Source organism: Mobula hypostoma, chromosome 14, assembly GCF_963921235.1.
Source record: "Mobula hypostoma chromosome 14, sMobHyp1.1, whole genome shotgun sequence".
NCBI lineage: Eukaryota > Metazoa > Chordata > Chondrichthyes > Myliobatiformes > Myliobatidae > Mobula > Mobula hypostoma.
Window position 1 is genome coordinate 15,170,987 of NC_086110.1, and position 22,621 is coordinate 15,193,607.

Genomic DNA, 22,621 nt, shown 5'->3' on the forward strand with positions numbered 1-22,621 from the left:
ATGCTAATTCTGGCAACACACCCCACATATTCAGCAGACTCAGGGAAAATTTTCCAAATGAAGAACAAGGGAAGAAAAACCACTGGATAGGGTATGCAAAGATCTGCTCACTCCAGTAAGAACTCAGAGTCAACATCTTCTGGCAGAAGTAACATTTCATATACATGTTCTTAAAGGACAAAAACCAATCAGCACAGTCGACGTTTCAGGCTGAGACCCTTTGGCAGGACGGGAGAAAAAAAGCTGAGGAGTAGATTTAAAAGGTGGGGGAAGATGATAAAGAAACACAAGGTGATGAGTGAAACCGGGAGGTAGAGGAATGAAGTACAGAGCTGGGAAATTGATTGGTGAAAGAGTTACAGGGCTGGAGAAGGGAGAGTCTGAAAGAAGAGGACAGAAAGCCATGGAAGAAAGAAAGGGGGGGGGGAAGAAGGGGCTCCAGAGGGAGGTGATAAGAGACAGAAAAAGTGGGGGGGGGGAGGGAGGAGAGAGAGAGAGAGAGAAAGGGAGAATTACTGGAAGTTCAAGAAATCAATGTTCCTACCATCAGGTTGGAGGCTATCCAGACGTAATACAAGGTGTTGTTCCTCCAACCTCAGCACGACAGCAGAGGAGGCCATAGACAGGCATATTGATAGGGAATAGGAGGTAGAATTAAAATGGGTGGCTACCGACAGATCCTACATTTTCTGGTGGACGGAGCACAGGTGCTTGGTGAAGCAGGCTCCCAAGCTACATCAGGTTTCACCGGACACATTATATGACCCCAACAGACTCACGGGTGTAGTGTTGCCTCACCTGGAAGGACTCTTTGGGGCTCTGAATGGTAGTGAGGGAGGAGGTGTAGCACTTGTTCTGTTTGTAAGATTAAGTGCCAGAAGAACATTGGTGGGGAAGGACGAATGGACAAGGGAGTTGCGTAGGGAGCAATAACTGTGGAAAGCATAAATTGGGGAGTGGGGAGGGTGGTGGTGAACGTGCTTGGTGGTGGGACACCGTTGGATATGGTGGAGGTTATGAAGAATTATGTGCTGGATGCGGAGGCTAGTGGGGTGGTAGGAGAGGACAAGAGGAACATTATCCCCGGTAGGGTGGTGGGAGGATGGGGTGAGAGCAGACATGTGTGAAATGGAAGAGATGCAGTTGAGGGTAGCATTGATGGTGGAGGAAGGGAAGCCCCTGTCTTTGAAGGAGGACATCTCCATCACTCTGGAAATCCCACCATTAAGCATTTACTCCCCACCCCCCTCTACTTTCTGCTTTCCACAGGGATCCCTTGTCCATTTGTCCTTCCCCACTGATCTCCCTCCTGGCACTTATCCTTGCAAAGAGAACAAGTCTACATGTGCCCCTACACCACCTCCATCACTACCATTTAGAGCCCCAAAGAGTCCTTCCAGGTGAGGCGACACTTCACCTGAGTCTGTTGGGGTCATATACTATCTGGTGCTCCTGGGGTGGCATCCTGTATATCGGTGAGACCAGATGTGATTGGGAGTCCGTTTCACTGAGCACCTATGCTCTGTCCGCTAGAAAAAGTGGGATCTCCCAGTGGTCACCCATTTTAATTCCACTTCCCATTCCCATTCTGATATGTCTCTCCATGGCCTCCTCCACTGTCGTGATGAGGGTTAGGGTGAGGCCACACTCAGGTTGGAGGAACAACACCTTATATTCTGTCTAGATGGCTTCCAACCTGATGGCACAAACATAAATTCCTCAAACTTCCGGTAGTGCCCCCACCTCCCAGCTTCACCATTCCTCATCCCCATTTCCCCCTCTCACCATATCTGCTTGCCCACCCATTGCCTCCCTCTGGTGCTCCTCTCCTCTTCTTTCTTGCATGGCCTCCTATCCTCTTCCATCAGACCTCCCCTTCTTCAGCCCTGTATCTCTTTCACCAATCAACTTCCCACTCTTCACTTCATCCCATCCCCTTCAGCTTTCACCTATCACCTATGTTTCTCTTCCCCCCTCCCCCACCTTTTAAATCTACTCCTCAGCTTTTTTTCTTCCAGTCCTGCCAAAAGATCTCTGTCTGAAGTGTTGACTGTACTCTTTTCCATAGATGCTGCCTGGCCTGCTGAGTTCCTCCAGCATTGTGTGTGTGTGTGTGTGTGTGTGTGTGTGTGTGTGTGTGTGTGCGCGTGCGCGCGCGCTGGTTGGATTTCCAGCACCTGCAGATTTTCTCTTGTTTGAGCTCAAGTTATGACGTGTTGTCTTCATCATTTTCTTTGTCTTCAAATGCACGTGACTGACACTAGTTTGTTGCTGAACATTTTCATCTCCTGTACAAATTAAGTGACTTTTTTTTTTGCTAAAAGTGCCACTTTACTTCAAGACATTGCCACTTTTCATGTTATACTTCTGCTACAGTGAATTTTTAATGTCTTCTACAAAATTCACAAGAGTCAAAGCTTTTTTTTTTAGCACCATCCAGAGTTTTCTTCAGGAACTACATTTAAATCCACAAATCTACTCTGCAGAGAACCTAGTATCTAGCAACTGTGAAAATGAATCCATATAGATAATATTTTTGCTATTTTATTGGTTGGTAAACAATCCGAAGCACACCTCAACATATAGTACCCATGAAATTCTGAATACAAAACTGGGATGTTGTTTTGCCATTTGAAGTTGTTTTTCTTTTTAAAAAAAAGTTTCACAGCAGAGCTTGTTCTGGTTAGGCAACATGATTCAATTCAATTGTTCAAGACCTAATATAGTCCAAAGGTCTTCACCAACTAGCTCCAGGAAAGACAAGATCAGTCAAACAAATACAGACCAAACAAATTCAAGCAAAATAGTACAAGAGTTTCGGATTCACCCAAGTGGTCCCAATCAGGAAAGAGAAACAGGCAGTTTTCCTGAACAGTAGGTAGAGAAAAGCCACACTTTCTCCAATTCGGCACTGCTTGGTTTGTAAATACAGCATATTTAGATAACTATTCCAATCTTGCAGCTGACATCGCCATCATTTTTTTTTGCTATCTTCTAGTAATTCAATTGTTTTCCCCCATTTACAAAACTCCTGAGCATAACTTCCATTCAAAAGCCTTGACTAGCCTCTTTCAACTTGTACCAGTACCCCTTAATTAATCTCTCCTTGTTGCCATATTATTACAATCTTCCCTTTCTAACTTAAAACTTGTTTATCTAATTTTTCCCAGAGTTTTGAGGAAATGTCCTGTTTTGTCCAGCACAGACACCACCTGGCTTGCTGAATTGTTCAGTTTGTTTTCATTTCAAATTTCCAGCATCTGCAGTATTTTGCTTCTGGTTTAGAGTATCACCAACATTTTTTTGAAGGTAATAAGATACAACAGGTGATGCTTGAAAAGATTTGAAATTTTACTGACAGTAATGGAGAACTGATGTGAAGATGTACACTTGAAAGGAATTTGTTAATACTTTGCACATTTTCAGTGCCACTAATTAGTTTCATTACAATATATTCTTCATATGTACAATGCAGGACTTAAGTGGAAAAGCTTCCTAAATACATAGACAGAAACTGCTATAAGACAGGAGCAGAATTAGGCCATTTGCTCCATTGATTCTGATTCACCGTTTGATAATGGCCGATTTATTTTCTCAATCAATCCTATTCTCCTGCCTTCTTGCCATCACTTTCGATGTCTGTAATATAGGGATCTATTTCTTTTAGAGCAATGACATGCCTTAGCACCAAGTATGCACTGATAACTTGTGTATTGATCCTCCCTCTCCCCCCGACGTAAATACACCAGTTACAGCTACCTCTGTGTGTGTTCCTATATTTAATTGACATGTAGTTGTACAGACACAACAAACAGGCGACCAGTACAAACCCAAATGTCAGTGAATATCACCAACTGCAACGACAGTTATGACTTCAGACTTCGGAGGAAGGGAGAAACAGCGAGAGGAAAGACTTAATCAGTACGGAAAAAGCAGTCATGGAGTCACAGACTCGAACAGAGGCATGCACGAGTAAGAGTGCACAGTACACAGAAGATACACAACTAGCAAAGTTAACTGAAAATAACATAATGATGGCCTTAGTTGGGAAAATTGACAAATTTGATAGTGCTAATGAGGATTAGTAATTGCATATTGAGTAGGTTGAATTGTATTGTAACGCGAACAATGTGGATGAGGAATAAAGTATCCATGCTTCATAGCTGAATGGGTGCTAAAACATACAGGCTCTTACACAACTTAGTAACTCCTGAAAAGCCAGCAAGATGATGTTTGACAAAATTATTACCAGTTTACAAAATCACTTGAGCCCCAAACCACTGGTAATAGCTAAGAGACTTCGAGGAACCAGTCAAAGGATGAAAGCGTTTCTGAATACACTGCAGAACTGTACTAGTTTTCCCAGTACTGTGACTTCAGATATGGACTTTCTGATGCATTAAGGACAGGTTTGTATGTGGCATGCATAGTCAAAGCACTCAAAAGAGGCTACTGTCAGAACGGGCATTGACAATTGCAATATCACTAGAGACTATGGCAAAGGATGCAGCAGAACTATAGGAAAAGAGTTTAGAATGTAAAACACATAAAACGTCCCTGAATGGTGTAAAAAAAAGTCTTAGCAAAAGGGAAAATTCTTCCATGATGCAAATGGCTGTTGGTTCAAAGAAAAAGTTTGCAGAAATTGTCATAGACAAAGTCACAGACAGTGTGCAAGTCAGACAAAAAGCACAACCAAGGAGAAAACTACACAGTGAAAAGTTTCAAACACAAAACCAAACAAATGCTTAAAGTGACTCAATGTGCAACTGAATCAGACAACACAGAGTGGTAAAGGTGAGCTCTTATGCCTAGAACTGAATAGCTTTACTGAAGCAGGTCACAAAATCAAATGTCACAATAGATGTGTCTGGTATAAAACTGAAAATGGAGCTGGATTCAGGGCCAGCTTTGTCTACAACAAATTGTTTTCTAAGCTACCATTACAAAAGACCTCGGTAATGCTAAAGACCTACACAGGCAAAGAAGTGTCTCCGAAAGGTAAACAAAGTAAATGTGACATATGGAAGTAAAATATAGCAGTTAGAGTGTTTTGTGTTGAAAAGTGGAGGGCCAGCATTTTTTGGACATGAATGCTTGAGAAAATCCAACTAATTGGCACACAATCAAAGCTCTCAACGTGTCATCAACAGGCAACTGCAGCCCAAACAGCTGCACTAACCAGAGATGGTCACAGCTGTTTAATGCTAATGAAGCAGCAATATCAAGATTCCATAAAGCACGTTCAGTGCCTTATGCACTACATCCTGAAGTGGACGCTGAACTTCAGAGCTTGGAGGCGTCTCGAATTCTCTCCAAGATTGAATGGAGCGATTGGGCCATACCCATTGGCCCCGAGATCAAGAAAGGGAAGGCCAGAGTTGTTCGCATATGCAGGGACTTCAAAGCGAGCATTAACCCTGTGCTGTGTCCTGTGCAGTATCCCCTGCCACGGACAGAAGACATTTTTGCATCTTCGGCAGGCGGGGAAAGGTTTTCAAAGATGGATGTGTCACAAATCTAGTTGCAAATGGAGGTTGAGGAATCAAGCAGGAAGATCCTTACAATCAACATAATCATCTCTTCTTTGGTAATACATCAGCCCCAGCAATCTGGCAAAGAGCAACAGACCAAGTGGTCCAAGATATCTGAAAAGCACAATGTTACCTTGATACCAACATTGTGACTGGCAAGAATGATCTGTTGTCTGCACATGCACATTGATCTGCTCTCTGCAATATGAATACACCAGTTAAAAGCTACCTCTGCGTGCGTGCCTGTATTTAATTTATATGTAGTTGTACAGACACAATAATGTCCTGACTAATCAAGAACCTATCAAACTCCACTTTAAACATACCTATCGATTTAGCCTCCACAGATGCCTGGGGCAATAAATTCCACAGATTCGCCACCCCCTGGCTTTGCTCCCCACCAAACCCAAACTGCCCATATGCACTGAGCTAATATTTTTCACTCAGCTGATACTGCCAAAACAACTCATCTTCTCTTTACCACATTGTTTTTGAGGGAACACCATTCACAAAACAGCTACTATGTTTCCTACACTGCAAGAATTACAGTTCAAAGTGCTTCACAGCTATAAATCATCTGGAGAGGTGGCAGAGGCCCTTAAATTAAGTTGAAAAGCAAATGCAAACATCCGTATACAAGAAAACGTTAACATGTCTTGGCCTCTATCATGTTTAGCTTTTTGATGAAAAGTAAGGAAATGGAGAAACGATAATTCATGCACTGCATGGCCAGAAGTTTGAAAAAAAGACACTAGAGCCAACCAATCACTTTGAAAAAACTGAGAATTTCACTTGCTGGCCCAGCTTGAAAGAAAAAAGATATTCTGGCATCTTCGCCCTTCCTTCTTAGCCCTGAAGAAGGGTTTCGGCCTAAAGCGTCAATAGCTATTTTTTCCATAGATGCTGCCTAGCCTGCAGAGTTCCTCCAGTGTTTTGTGTATATTGCTTTGGATTTCCAGCATCTGCAGGCCACCTTATGTTTGTGATAAACAAAAGTAGCAATGTTTTCTGTGACAAATCAAAGGGGAAACTATTCACCTAATTCATTGGTATATCTGATATCCAATTCCACAGAAGTTGACATGGAGGCACAGAAAAAAGCTTGATCTCCTTGATCCAAGTATATAGTTGCTTTGAGAGAGTGCAAAAAAATGATTCACTAAACAGATTCACAAGCTGCAAGACTGTTCTGTGAGGAACTACTGAGCATACTTGATTTGTGTTTCTTCAGTCAACTTGCTGAAGCAAGATTTTAAGAGGCTTGGCAAAATACTTTTAAGTGTCTAGAACCAGGCAACGTTGTCCAAGCACTAAAAGGGTGGTTGTTTGCTACAATACATTTTAAACAAAGTTTCATTCAGATTTTAGCTTTCTGTTATTAGTATAGAACAAAGGGAGAAATCAATAGATTCTTGGATTCCAAGGGAATCTAGGGATAGAGAAAAATTAAGATTTATCATCCATGACAGAGACTGACAGAACATGTTCAAAGAGCTGAATAGACTACACCACATACTACTTAGGTTAAGACACTGATTTTAGGACAAATAGAAGTTAATAGCTTTTCTAGCTGGGAGATACAAATCTTAATTTTAAAATCTCATAATTTTGAGTGACCAGCAGGTAGAGTCAAGATAAAAGAATGGAAGAATAGCTACCCATATTCCCACAAATCAAGGTTTCACATTCTAGGACAAAGATAGCAGAGGTATAATTGCAACAACTTTGCTAAATTATGCTTCACCCCAAACTGCACTTAAAAGAACCACAATCGAAGTTAACTCACAATCCAACAGCATTGCGCAGGACTTTAATAAATGGTACCTTCAAGGACATATCAGCTTCCCATGGACACTAGATGGATAATAACTGTGAGCCTTTACCATCTCATACTAAATAGCATGTCCCATCACTAACTACAAATATGTTCTTCCTGTGTCCATGCCAATTTCCTTCCACATTCCAGAGATGTATGATTAGGGTTAGTGAGATGTTGGCATGTTCTGTTGGCACCTGAAGTGTGAGGATACTTGCAGGCTACCCAGCACAATCTTTGCTGATTTGACGCAAACTATGTATTTCACTGTATGCTTCAATATACACATGACAAATAAAACTAATCTTTATGTCAGTCAAAATCTATTTTCTCCCCCAGCTCCACCATGGCACTGCAGCCATACTAACTCTAACACTATCACACCATAAACAGATGAACAGGAGGTAAAATTTAGCCCAGCTCTGTTTAAGGAGCTGCACTCATGACAGAGTAAGAAACTATTAAGCACTTATTTAAAATAAAACATTTCATCTTCAGCCAAAACTATCCAAAATGTATTGTGCTTTTATTTTTACCATCAGTTCTCTTCACAGTTCAAAATATGTACAGCATATTGTTTTGATCCAAGATATACTAAAATGACCACCTTTGCTTTCAGGTCATAATCAGCAAGAAAACAAGATTACATTTGCTTGAAACTTCATCCACCCAAGATAGTGATTAAAATCACTGACTGTGTTGTTTAAACAAAATAAGTTTTACTCTAAAGGATAATACTGTAAAAAGCTATGTGGATATGGAAATCAAATAGCAGAAAATGTTGGAAAAAGGTTGGGCAATATTTATGGAAATCCACAAACCATGTTTGGAGGAAAGAAAGAAGGGAGTAACAAAACTACAGATTGAAACATCAGAAGTTTTGTACCTCATGCATCTCTGCAAGCTGTATAGTGCTGTGAAACCTGGAGCTGCAATCTCTGTAGGAGGCGGTGGCTGGCTGTACAAAGCCCAAAAATTATTTATGATAGACTCAGAACGGACAGTAATCTGTTCTTCATTAGAGTAATTTCAAGTAAGGAAATATTTGATTCCCCCTCGCCCTTTTAAAAACAGATGAAGGTATGTTGTGCCAGGAAATATACAACCACTACATGATGCTCGATTGCTTACAAAGAATCTGACTGATCAAATACAGCTGGGTTAGTTTATAAATTTGCTTTAAGTTCTAACCATTTGAGATAAATGTTAATACAATAGATTCCGGTTAATTAGGCCATCAGCTAAGTGTGACAGCCGCTATTTCGGACAACTCTTGAGGAACAAAAACTAATCAAGAAAATCCCTTTATCTGGGACTCTATGCTGCTAAATTGGTACAGGGGATGTTACCAAACAGTTTCTAACTAGCATCAGTCACGTGCATTTGTGTTCACAGTGATTTTTGTCAACTGATAATCGGCAAGAAAGTAGTAACAAGACAATTCAGAATTCAGCTCACTACTATTTCAACTATTCAGGCTTGGAGAGGCCAGAAATGGTCATGAGTGAAAAAAGAAACCATTTAAATTCTTCAGCAAGTTAGGAACTATTAAGGATTTGAAGGTATCAACAATCATCTTGAATGTTACAATGAAAAAGAAGATTTGGAGAATACAATTAAAGGCATTGTGTGAAAGGAGTCTATTATCTGCACTAATTTTGTTCATTTACAGTCAAAGGACATGACAATGTACAATGGATGAATTTATTTGTAAAGTTAGGAACTAACGCAGTTGTATTGTACTGTAGTACTATTGATAGTGTTTTAATTTGTTTGGTATTTCATTTAAATGCATAATCTGTTACTCGGTTAAACAGCAGTTTGTCTTTTAATACCTTTTAAACAATTTCCATGAAACTTCAGCTAATTCAGGTCAATTGGGCCATAGTGTACTGGTCCCAATGTGTTCCAAATAACTGGAATCCACTGTTCTAAAGTGGATCAGTTACTAAACTTATTGTTATACACCGAGTCACCACTAAGCCTACCCAGTTAGTTATTGGCAGTAATGCAAAGTGCAAATGGAACACAAGTTTTAGTCTCAAGTCAGATATATCAAACAAAGTTGAAGTGAGCACCATCATACTGTAATAACAGGATCCTGGAGTTCCTCATTTGTACACCCCATGCATGTGTACTTATCCCCCTGTACTACTTACTTTACACCTATGACTGTGCGGCTAAGTACAGCTCCAACAACACATACAAGTTTGCCGATGATACCACTGTTGTGGGCTCTATCAAAGGTGGTGATGCATCATTCTTAAAACTGCCTTAAAACTTGGCTGAGTGGCGTTATAACAACGGCCTCTCACTCATTATCAATAAGACCAAGGAACTGATTATAGACTTCAGGACAGGAAAACCAAGGGTCCATGAATCAGTAATCATTGGAGGATCAGGTCACTAACTTTAAATACAGGGTGCTCAGAGGACCCATCTTGGACCATCCTATAAATATAATTGTGAAGAAAGCATGACAGCGCTTCTACTTCCTCAGGAGTCTGTGGAGGTTTGGCATGTCATCAAAAATCTTGGCATTACGGCCTGGTATGGGAACACCAATGTCTCTGAGCGGAAAATCCAACAAAAGTTAGTGGATGCGGCTCAGTACATCACAGGTAAAACCCTCCCAACCATTAAACACATCAATGTGAACCATTGATGCAGAAAAGCAGCATCCATCAAAGATCCTTACCACCCAGGCCATGCTCTTTTCTCGCTGCTACCTTCACGTTGAAGTATTGGACTCAGGACGCAGACTCGTACCACCAGGTTCAAGAACAGTTACTACCCCTCAACTATCAGGTTCTTGAACAAAAGGGAATAACTGCACATTACAGGACACACTTCTATCGTTATTTCATTATTATATTGTTACATTTATTTATATCTGCATTTGCACAGTTTACAGTTACTGTTCTATAGATTTGCCAAGTATGCCTGCAAAGAGAATCTCAGTTGTACATGGTGACATGTATGCACTGATTATAAATTTTACTCGGACCTTTGAATACTGGAATCAACTAGAGAAACATTTTGCTATGCATTTCGTACAAGTACCATTGTGTGAACTGTACTATCTGCATTTCAATCACCATGAATTTAAAATAGTGTTACTGCCTACATTTAAATATGTTTGGAAAGTAAGTTGAAAGTAAAAGAAATCAGATAAATGGATCAATCAAATCCGAATGGGACAAAGCACAGACAAATGTAATGATTTGCAAATGCAATGATTTTTAATATAGTCCAAACTGGGTGAGAAAAGTAATAATAACCACCTCACATTTATTTAAAAGGATGCTTTACATGTTAATGACATGGAATAAAGAAATACAGGGGTTAAAATCCACTTTTAGACAAAGATCTGGGAGTCCTCATCTTATTCAATTTTTGTTCAATAATGTGAGAGGAATAATACCTAGATAAGATAATCCCTGACAGAAAAATTGTACATTCTCTGCTAAAGACATTTTAATCAAATGGGGCTGGGCTGGCGAATAACTATATGGGCATTGAACATTACATATTTCTATTAAACCTGGTTCCACATATAGCATTGCCAGCTCCTCCCTCCCACTTCTTTATACTGGCTATCTCCCTCTACCTCTGGTGATGATTCTGGTAAAACACTTCAATGCAAGACCAGTTTAGATTGCCGACTGTTTTGAGTCTCCATCTATGTTTTCTAGGTTTCATCTGAATCAAAATTCAACTTGTATCCCCATTTCCTACCACAGGACTGTCTCCTCATATAGGCTAAAATGAGAGTAAAATCTTTGCAGAAGATTTTCTAGACAAATTTTAATATTTTCTGCATTTTATCTGTAAAGGAAAAAATCTGTGTGAATAGAAAATAATCTTCGATCAGAAGACAATTAAGCAAAAACAACTATTCCTGATGAAGGGTCTCTACCAAAAACGGGGACTGTTTATTCAAGCAAAGTTGAAGTGAGCATCATCACACTGTAATAACTGGATCCTAGATTTCCTTATTTGTACACCCCACAGATGCTGTTTGACCTGCTGTGTTCTTCCAGCACTGTGTGTTGCGAAAAGCCACTATAATTTTCCAAAAGCCCTGGAAACATCACAGCAACTAGATCTAGGCAATGAAACTCTGATTCAGGGTCTAACTTTCCTCCACACAAAAAAAATTGTTGAAAGAAGTCAGTGATTCTTAATACAGGGTCTAAATGTTAAAAATAGATTATTGCCCTGGCCTCTATCCCAGGAGTTTGATTTTAGTTACATATTCCAGTGTCTGCTCTTTCATCTTTCTAATGAATATTTTCTTACATTGACAATCCAATTTCCCCCTCCCACAATCCTTAACCCATTAAGAAGCGTTCTAACCTCTCACCTCCATGTCCTCCCGATGGGACCGTTCCCTATCTTCAAAATCTCTGGCTCTTCGTCGGGCATCTTCAAATGCCTGTTGTGCTAGGGCATCTTCCTGCTATATGAGGAAACACATAACTCATTTTATTTTAGCTTGCATTTAGTGGTTCATTAGAAATGGAAAGGAAATGGAGTTCTAAATTTACTTGCACACTTGTAACACTGTCATAATTCACTGATAAAATTTCCTTTTGTCCAAGTCATAGAATCAGAAAATTTACCACCCTTTCTTCCAGTGCTGCCCATTCAATGAATTCCCTTGTTCTACAGCACTCCTCAATGCCATATAGTTCAGTGTGTAAGATCTACCCTGATTGGTCCTACCGAAATGCAACATCTCACACTTGTCTGCATTAAATTCCAACTGCCATTTTCCAGCCAATTTTTCCACCTGGTCCACATCCTACTGCAAGCTCTGATCTTCCTCATTGTCCACTATACCCCCAATCCTGGAGTCATCCACAGATTTGCTGATCCAGTTAACCACCCCATCATCCAGATCGTTGATATAGATGACAAACATCAATGGATCCAGCACCAATCCCTGCGGCACTTCACTAGTCACAGGCCTCCTCAGAGAGACAACCATCTACTATTACTCTCTGGCTTCTCCCACAAAGCCAATGTCTCATCTATTTTATTTCCTTATCTTGAATGCAGAGTCACTGAACGTTCATGACCAACCTCCCATGTGGGACCTTGTCAAATGCCTTACTAAGTCCATATAGAAAATATCCACTGGCTTGCCTTCATCAACTTTACCGGTAACTTCCTAGAAAAACTTCATAAAATTGTTTAGACATAACCTTTCAGGCCATGTTTATCCAAATACTCATGTACCCAGTCCCTTAGAAAACCTTCTGATAACTTACCAACCACTGATGTCAGGCTCACCAGCCTATAATTTCTTAGTTTATTTTCAGAGCCTTTCTCAAACAGCAGAACAATGTTAGCCATCCTCCAATACCTCACCTGTTGCTAAGAATTATTAAAAGATCTCTGCTAGGACCTCTACAATTTCTGCACTTGCCTCCCAGTGTCCGAAGGAACACCTTGTCTGCCCTGGGGATTTATCTACCATGATTTGCCTCAAGACAGAAAACAGGATCTCCTGTCATGTGCAAGGCCCATGGACCTCCTGTCATGTGCAGGGCCCATGACCTCGCTGCTGCTTTGCCTCACTCCTATAGTCTGTGTCCATCTTCTGAGTAAATACAAATCTTAAAAATGTATCTGAGATCTCCCCATTGTTATTGGCTCCATACATAGGTTACCATTCTGATCTTCCAGAGGACCAATTTAGTCCAATGCAATCCTTTTGCTCTTAACACATTTGTAGAATCACTTAGGATTCTCCTTTACGTTGTCTGCTTGGGCAATATCATGCCTTCTTTCAGCCCTTCTCATTTCTTTCTTAAGTGTTCTCTTGTTTTCCTATAGCCCTTCAGTATCTTATTTGTTCCTATCTACCTACACCTGCTTTGCATCTCTTTTTTTCCTTAAGTTGTAACCTGAAGGCCTCAATATCTCTTGAAAACAAATGTTCCCTAAACCTCAAAGTTGATGTGTGTTGCTTGAATTTCCAGCATCTGCAGAATCCCTGTTGTTCCCTAAACCTGTTATCTTTACCTTTTATTCTGACAGGCACATGAAAGTCTTGTGCTCTGAAATATTCACATTTGAAGGCCCCCCCACTTATCACGTACTCTTTTGCCAGAAAGCAGCCTATGCCAATCCACACTTGCCACATCCTTTCTGATACCATCAAAATTGGCCTTTCTCCAATTTAGAATCTCAACCCACAGATCAGACCCATCTTATTCCATGTTTACTTTGAAACTAATGGCATTATGATCACTACATTCAAAATGTTCCCATACATAAACTTCTGTCACCTGTCCGGTTTCATTCCCTAACAGGTCAAGTATCACACTCTCTCATTGGGACTTCTATGTGCTGATTAAGGAAACTTCTTTGAACACATTTGACCAACTATTCCATTTTATAGTCCTTTTACTGTATGCAAGTCACAGTCAATATGTGGCAAGTTAAAATCACCTACTATATCAACCTTATGTTTCTTGCAAGTCTGCGATCTCAACAAATTTGTTCCTGTAAATCCAGCGGACTGTTGTGTGGTCTATAATATAGCTCCATTAACATGGTCATAACTTTCTTATTCCTCAGTCCCACTTAAAGTCTCACTGAACAAGTTCTCCAATCTGTTCTGACTGATCACTGCCATGATATTTTCCCTGACTAGTGACGCCACCACTCACCCTTTAATTCCTCCTGCTCTATCATGTCTAAAACATCAAAACCCCAGAATATTGAGCTGCCAGTCCTGCAACCAAGTCTCACTAATGGCTATGATATTATAATTCCATACGTGGATCCATGCCCTGAGCTCATCCACCTTTCCTATGATACTTCTTCCATTGAAATATATGCAGCTCAGAACATTAGCTGCATCATGCTCAAGCTTTTGATTCCTGACTTTGCCTGAGGTCTTAAACATGTCTCCAGAACCTCTCCACTTTCTGTTCTGGCACTCTGGTTCCCATCCACCAGCAACTTTAGTTTAAGTCCCAACATGCAGCACCAGCAAAACCTCCCTGCTAGGATATTGATCCCCTTCCAATTCAGGTGCAAACCATCTCTTCTGTATAGGTTCCACCTTCTCTGGAAGAGAGCCTAATGATCCAAAAATCTGACACACTTCAACCTACACCAACTCCTGTCTGATCTGAATGATCTTCCTTATTTCTGGCCTCATTAGCAAGTGTAGTAATCCTGAGGTCACAACCCTGGAGATCCTGTCCTTTAACCTAGCACCTAACTCCTGAATTCACTTTGCAGAATCTTGTCACTCTTCTTACCCATGTCATTGGTACCTGCATGCACCACGACCTCTGGCTGCTCACCCTCCCATTTAATCTGAGATGTCCTGGACCCTGGCACCTGGCAAGCAACATACCAACTGGAAATCTAGTTCTCGCCCGCAGAACCTCCTTTTTGTTCCCCTAACCAACAAATCCACTATCACCACAGTTTGCCTCTTCTTCCCCCTTCCCTTCTGAGTCACAAAGCTAGAATCAGTACCAGAGACCTGACTGCTGTGACTTTACTCTGCTAGGTCATTCACCCCAATAGTATCCAGTGGTATACTTGTTGAGTGTAGAATGTGCAAATACCAAATATTATTATAATCAATATACTTAGGATCAGTTACATGGTTCTCTTTCAATTACAATATAAAATTCTTAAGAGAAGCCATGAATTTTCACTTGAGTTGTGACTAAAAGATGATCAATTCTGGAAACTTCCATGGCTAACAAGTGAAGTCAAAGGCAGCATAAAAGCAAAGGAAGGGCATAAAATATAGCAAAAATCAATCAAATTTCAAGTTTAATCATCATTCAACCATACATGAATATCCATGAGAAGAAACAGCGCTCCTCTGGGGACAAAATAATATTTATAGTCATATACAAGTCACATAGTATATGTATATACTATGGTGTCACCTCTCCAGGGCAGCTGCAACAGGTGACTCCGCAGCACAAGGCCTAGTCCATGCTACAATTGAGGCCATGAAGTTCCTCCTGCCATCATGTCCCACCAACAAACAAGTGAACCGGGCTGGTGGCATTCCTCATTACCAAAGTTCAACAGTCTTGCAATCACAAGTGACTAAGAGAATCACTCGCTGTTAAGACTGTATACCGCCTTCACACACCAACTTCAATGCCTCTCGGTAGCAGGGAGCAACATTGTCCACACCACCTCCAGCTCCTCTGCCATTTCAAAAGCTTGCTGATGGGATAGATTTGAAGTACTTGTAGTTCTTAATGTCCAGCGGTATCTTACAATCATAAAAACAGCATTTAAAAAGATATTAACAACTTTGGCTAACTCATAGCAGCTACTGCATCTTGAGCACGCCACTATCTTACAGGAATAGTGAAAACCTAGAGAATTTTGCATCAGTCTTCACTGTGGAAGACCAGTAGCATGTCAGAAATCTGTTTATTGGGGGCAGGAGTGAGTGTAGTCACTATTACCAAAGAGAAGGCATTTAGGAAGCTGAGTGATCTGAATGTGGCCATCTGCTACCCCTAAGTAGCTGTAAGAAATTGTGAAGGTGTTAGTGATTCTTGAAAGATCATTACTAAATTCTGAAATAGTTCTGGAGGACTAGAAAATTACAAATCTCTCTCCACTCTTTGAGGAGGGAGGCAAAAGACAAGAAATTGCATGCTAGCTAGCCTGACTTCAGTGGTTGACAAGATGTTAGAGTCCATCATTAAGGATGAGGAAAGTTTCAGGGTACTTGGAGGTACATGATAAAATTGGCTGAAGTCAATATGGTTTCCTTAGGGGAGATCTTGTCTGACAAATCTGTCAGAAGCTGGGCTCCAATGTAATTGGAGATGAAGCTGAACTCAGTTAGGTGACAGGAAGTCATGAGTAATGGACAGGGGGAGGCTTTGCCAATTAACCAGAACAATTCCAAGGAGTGCCTCAGGCTGAAGATGAGTTAAGAAGTCAGGAAACCCCCAGACAGGCTGGCATATGACACATTGGGGAAAGGCTGTTGTGTCTATCCGAATAGTGAGATATATTAATGCTATTTACAAATGGATTGGGAGTCCTGAAATCACAAAATTCATTTGAATACTGTGTTATTACTAATGGTTTGATAAGTTTCAAAGTCATGAGGACATGACTATTTTAAGTGGGAGAGAATGTAATGCCCTGGTTGAGATTTCTACAGCCAATGCTATGGGGTATTTCATCTAGTAGCTTTCTGCAAAAGCAGTGTTTCCCTTTGGTAGAATGTTTTTGTTTTGGCTAAAGGTAAGGGGCTATGATGTTCAACTTAGGAATGTTGTGTCAGCCAATCAGGATGATGGAATTGGGAGAAGGATCTAGAGAACTGGGCAGAGAGAGATTTGTGACCGACACTGAATAGGGTTTGTGGTCTTTTGGCGGGAGATGCAGAGAAGACAAGATCGAGAGAGATGGCTGTAGGATTCGACCCGATGAGAAGATATGATTGCAAGGAGTGCTTCACAAGATAGAGTCCAAGATGAGAAGCTCTATGGTAATTGGTGATGAGAATTCACCACCATGGTTATACCCAGCTTTTTACTGGGTAAAAGATGTAAGCTCCATGTGCACATTTAGACTGGTTTAACTGTAATTGGCCTTTCTATTTTTTTTTAATCTTTCTCTTAATAACTTTGATGAAGCTGAAATTAGTAAATATACTTTGTAATTTTATGCGGTGTATGATTTGTTATTTCCTGCTGACTGATAATTGTGTACGGGCAGTATTTCCATAGTATTTGCTCAAATCAAGGTTCTGTTAATTGGAACATCCCAACTTGCCAGTTTGGTTGAACCCCAAAAATCATACCGCCCCTAGACGCATCTTGTGTGTGAAAGGTGGCCTCCTCACCGCTGAGTCATGTGGCTGTTAGCAGAGACAGCTATCTAGCCAAGTTTGCATATGAATCAGTGAGAGCCTTGCATGTCCTTTCAGTATTTGATCAACTTCAATGAAATACCCCCTCATTCTTCTGAAACTCCAACAAGTATGGCCTTTCTTAGATAAGGAGCTCAAAACTACTCACGGTACTACAAATGTGCTCTGACCAATGCCTTATAAAGCCTCTGCATTACATGTTTGCTTTTAAGTTTTGGTCCTCTTGAAATGAATGGTAACATTCCATTTGCTTTCCTCACCACTGACTCAACCTCCAAGTTAATCTTTAGGGAATCCTGAACAAGGACTTCCAAGACCCATTGTACTTCCGATTTCATATTTTGCACCCTGTATAGAAAATAGTCTACACTTTTATTCCTTCAACTGAAGTGCATGAACATACTCTTCCTTAAACAGCATTCCATCTGCTATTTCCTTGCACATTCTCCTAATCTGTTCAAGTCTTTCTGCAGACTCCCTGCTTCCTCAGACTCCCTGACCCTCCACCACCTTGTATCACCTGCAAACTTGGCCACAAAATCTATTTCATTATCCAGATCACTGACAAAGAAGTGGTCCCATCAATGACTCTTGTGGAACACCACATCAATTGCAGCCAACCAAAAAAGTGCCCCTTTATTGCCTCTTTGCCACCTGCCAGCAAGCCAAGTTTCTATCCATGCTAGAACCTTTCCTGTAATACCATTGTCTGTTGTCTTATTAAACTGTCTCATGTGCAGGACTTCCATGAAGGCCTTCTGAAAATTCAAGTAACCAACATTGACTGACTCTCCTTTGTCCATCCCCAATTACATTGGAGCCCAGCTTCCCCTCACTGTCTAGCATGATGTCTGCTTATCTTCTGCTTGTCCTCTCCGCTACCCCGCTACAACCGAGCCAGGATTGAGAGATTCAGGAATCTCTTCATCAATTCTTGGGGAGTTTGCACAAAGTAATGTATACCACACCCAATTTCCTCATCATCTGAGTCCATACAGCATTTGGTGCTTGGGTCCTTTTCAGGTCTTTCTGCAGATTGCTTTTCTGTTCTTTTACTGTGCAAGAGTTCACCTACGTGTAGGTTCCATGTTAGGCTCTGGGTCAATACATATCTCCTGCCTTAGGGGTAAAAGGTGATCCTGATGGAGAATTTTGACAGAGCAATTCGCATCTTCTGGCTTCACCTGGAAAACTGGCACATTTACCATCTGGCTCTCCACTACATAAGGCATAGATACCCACAGTCAGCCAATTTGTGCTTCCCTGGTAGCCCCAAATTTCTTATTAAAACTGTCTCCAGACATCAGTTAAGTGAACCCAATCTTTTGATCATATCTCCTTGTTTCCCTGATTTTGCTTGGTAGCAGAGATTGCTGCTAGCTCATAAGCCTTTTGCAGTTCTTTCCTCATGTCAGACACATACTTGAGATAAGTCTTCTGTAGCAAGTCTTCACCACTGGTTCTAAAACAGATCTCCAGGCAATCTTGCTTCACACCCAAACATCAAATAATATGGCGAGTATTTGGTAGCTTTACAGTTGTACAGTTGTAGAAGTGAACCAAATGTCCAATATGCTGACTCCATTTGTTCTTTTTGCTGATATCCAGGGTTCCAAGCATGTCTACCAATGTCCAGTTGAAACTTTCAGGCTGGGGATCACCCCGAGAGTGATAGGATGCAGTACTGGATTTCTCGACTCCAAGCATGATCAATAACTCAAGTATGAGCAGACTCTCAAAATCCCTTCCCTGATCACTGTGCATTCTTCTTGAGAGGCCATAATGAACAAACTACTTCTCCCATAACACTTTTGCAACTGTGGATGCCCTCTGATTCTTTGTGGGGAAGGATTGAACATGTAGTGAGTGATCAGTAATAACCAAGACATTTGCAGCATTGCTGGAATCAGGTTCTATGGATAAGAAATTCACACACACTAAATCAAGTGGCTCTGCACACCGTAAATGGAGCAACTCTCGAGAGCAGCGTCTTCCTCTGAATACATCAGATGCACAACTTACCTCAGGCTTCATTCAGGGGCTAATAGAACCAATCTCAGACCAATCTGCAGGTCTTATCAAACCCCAAATGACTTGCATGAAATGACTAACGCATTCCTCCAATCCTTCTCAGACAACACCACAGGGCTGTCTGGAGGAGACATGAGCCTCGCTCCTCAACTCCAGTTTGTTCCATTTCCTCTTCAGTAGGGGTATGGTAGGTTGCTTCGTCTTTTCAACTTGGGCCATATCCCTTTTGACTACAGATGACCAAATGGCACCCAGACAAAGGTAGTCTTGCTGGGCTGCCGCCAATTCCGCAGAACTCAAGGCAGGCAACCGCTTCGCATCCAGAATGGTCAAGTTGCAATATGCTTGTGAAATAGCACAACCAGAAACTCCCAAATGATCCACAACTCTATCATGCCATAGATTTGACTCTAATTTCCCCACTGTGGAAAACTTGGCACATTGCTTTAACACCAGAGGCATGAATGCCCTCCCACATTCCATCCATTCCCGGCACCTCATGTGAATGTCAGGACAACACATCCCCAATGTTCCAGCTCCCCGGCTGATATTTCAAGCTGAAATCATAAGCAGACAACGCCATCAACCAGTGATGACTTGTGGCATCCAACTTCGCCGAGGTCCATGGATTGTTGCCAGTCCTTATCTTGAACTTGGCACCACATAATCACTTACCTTATCCACCACAGCCCACTTCAATACCAGAAATTCTAATTTGAGCATAGGGAAGTTTCATTCGGAGTGTGGCAGTCTCTGGCTGCTGAAAGCAACAGGTCTCAACCCTTTGCTCTGGTCCTGATAACGAACACCACTTAAACCCCCACGGCTGGCATCGGTGGGGGGTTTGCAAAGGCCAACATTGGTGCCTTAGTCAGCAGCTGAAAGGCCTTTTCCTGAAAGGATCTGAAGGGCTAAGATAAACATTGCCGCCTTCTCCTTTTGTTCTCCTCCCTTTCTTCCCCAAGGAATGGGTAACCAGACAGTAGCTGATTCAAAGGGTGGCTTACTTTGGAGTAGTCCTTCATAAATTTCAGGGAGCACTGACAGAATCCAAGGAATAAGCATAGGGCACAACATTCTTGGGCCTTGACCATGTAGTCACTGCTTAGATGGATCCATAGCTACTCCATTCTGTGAGACTATGTGCCTGACTTAGTTGACTGACATCTTACAGAACTGGCACTTGTCCAGTGAGTTTTAACCCTTCAGCTTTCAGATGGTCTAGCCTCTTCTGTAGCCTCGTCTCAGTGTACACCCCAACACTACGAGATCAACCAAGTACACCAGCAAGCTGATGCCCTCAACAGTCTTCTCCATGACAAGTTGGAAAATAACTGGTGCTCCTGATGTGCCCTGGGCATTCCTTCCAACGGAAAAAATCCAAATGGACACATAAATGCCATCTTCTCTTTATCAGTTTCATTCATGGGTACCTGATAATACCAACCCTTTGGGTCCAACACACTGAACCATTTTGCACCACTCAGGTAGGCCAGAGCATCCTCGATCTGCAGAACAGTATACTGGTTGGGGACTGCATGTCAGTTCAGTGTCCGATAGTCAATACACATTTGTACCTTCCCATTCTTCTTCCTCTCCACCACTATGGGTGGCCCACAGGGACTCTGACTTAGTGATAATTCCAGCTTATTTCAGTTTCAGCAGATGCTGCCAAGCATCTTCCACCTCCAATGATGCTAACCATTTGAGACCTTTCTCTGAAAGGGGTGTCACTCAGAGAGTGGGATGAGTACTTTGGAGCAACCCACATCAAGCTCGTCAATAGAAAAGACATCTTCGAACTTCAACATCTTCTCCTTTAGTCTCCTCTTCCACCCCTCGGGTATCAGGGAATCACCAAAGTTGAATGACTTTGCTGCTAAACTTTCCCAGGAGACTGTGTCTCTCTCTCTCTCAGTTTTCTCACTGGAAAACTGGACATTACAGTCACCAGGAAAAGATGTGCCATCAGCGTCCCATGTCTGAGGGTGACCTCTCTTTGAGGTGTTTCTGACAATCACTGCCATCCTGTTTACATGTTCAGCCAAAGGTTTCTGCAGTTCAGATCTCATTAGCACCCCAGCAAGTCAGCATGGTTCTTCATGATCCTCTGGAGCATCCACTAGGAGGGCTTCGACATCAGGCATTCTAGGGAACCTTGGGTTTCCCGTCACTCTAGCTACTTCCCCAGCACTCAACATAATGGGTTTGGGCTGGGTGCACCACACAGCTCCCCGTTTACACTCATCATCCTGCTTAGGAGGAACTTGTACCTCCTCAAAAACAGCTTTGAACACTGGGTGAATGGATAAGGTTTTCAAAAGATTCTCTCCATCTCTCCTTGCATGCTTCCACAAGCCTTCTCACAATGGGAGTATTTGTTCATACAATAATGGAAGCTTCACTTTTTTCAACCAGATCCAGATAGGCCAACACTAATGTATCAAGGGCCTCAGCTACTCCAGCATCTGCTTCTGCAAACTCCAGCTTCAACAAGTAACCATCACATGGGTGATCATCAGTACTAAAGCTCCAAATTTCTAGTCAATGGTAAATATGTCAAATAAAGGATCTGTAGAGTAGGGTAACCTGAGAACTTGTGTCAAGTATGGCTCTAGCAAAAGTACCCTCAATCTTTATCGATACATCCAAGCTTGGTCCAAACTAAGCCTTCAGGAATAGGGTTTTACTCTTTAGTGTTTTCCTTTATACACTGATTGGAAACATGTTCTCTCCAAGATACATGGCCGTTCTCTTGCTGGGTCTCTCCCCTGAGCTTCCCAACATTTTTTCTGTTTAAACAACTGTTGGGTTATTTTCCAAAGGTTTTCCTGTCCTTCACATTACTGCTTGAAATGTCCATCCACACCACAGTTGTAACAGAAAATACCTGTCCCTTCCCTCGTCAAAAGACCCTTGTCAACAGCATCCCTCTGCTTAGTACATCCTACAGGTGGATCTGGTTTCCTATCGCACTTGTCACGCTTGGTGGCAGCACTAGGTAACGTCAACCGAGATACCTCGGCTTGCACTACATTGTGCAAACCCTCACTTGTGTGGCATCAGGGATCGCTTCAGCAGAGGCTACAACTGAGGACTGCTGATGGAGGCCTCCCATTTCTCCATATTTTCCTCCTCTCTTACTTCTCTGATCAGCTCAACAAATGAGGGAGGGGGAATGAGTCTTATCAGACATTCTGATTAATGAACCTTGATTGAGCGAATGATGTGTGAATACTACCCATACACAATTATCGGTCAGCAAGGAATAGCAGATCATTGTTGTTGAGTGCCATTGAGTTGTCATAACGGTCAACGTCACTCTATCAGATCATACACCACATA

The 22,621-nt window shown here is 41.7% G+C and overlaps 1 protein-coding gene across 2 annotated transcripts in view; it reads right to left on the bottom strand.

The window, feature by feature from the left end:
• The window catches only part of cbfb (core-binding factor subunit beta), a 99,887-nt gene that overhangs the window by 11,628 nt on the left and 65,638 nt on the right, over positions 1–22,621 (bottom strand). The window contains exon 5 of one of the 2 annotated variants that reach the window (XM_063067402.1): positions 11,717–11,812. In XM_063067402.1, coding sequence (XP_062923472.1) covers positions 11,717–11,812 — 96 coding nt within the window. Of the gene's footprint in view, positions 1–11,709; positions 11,813–22,621 lie in introns of both variants that reach the window. The other variant, XM_063067403.1, reaches the window with a different exon arrangement.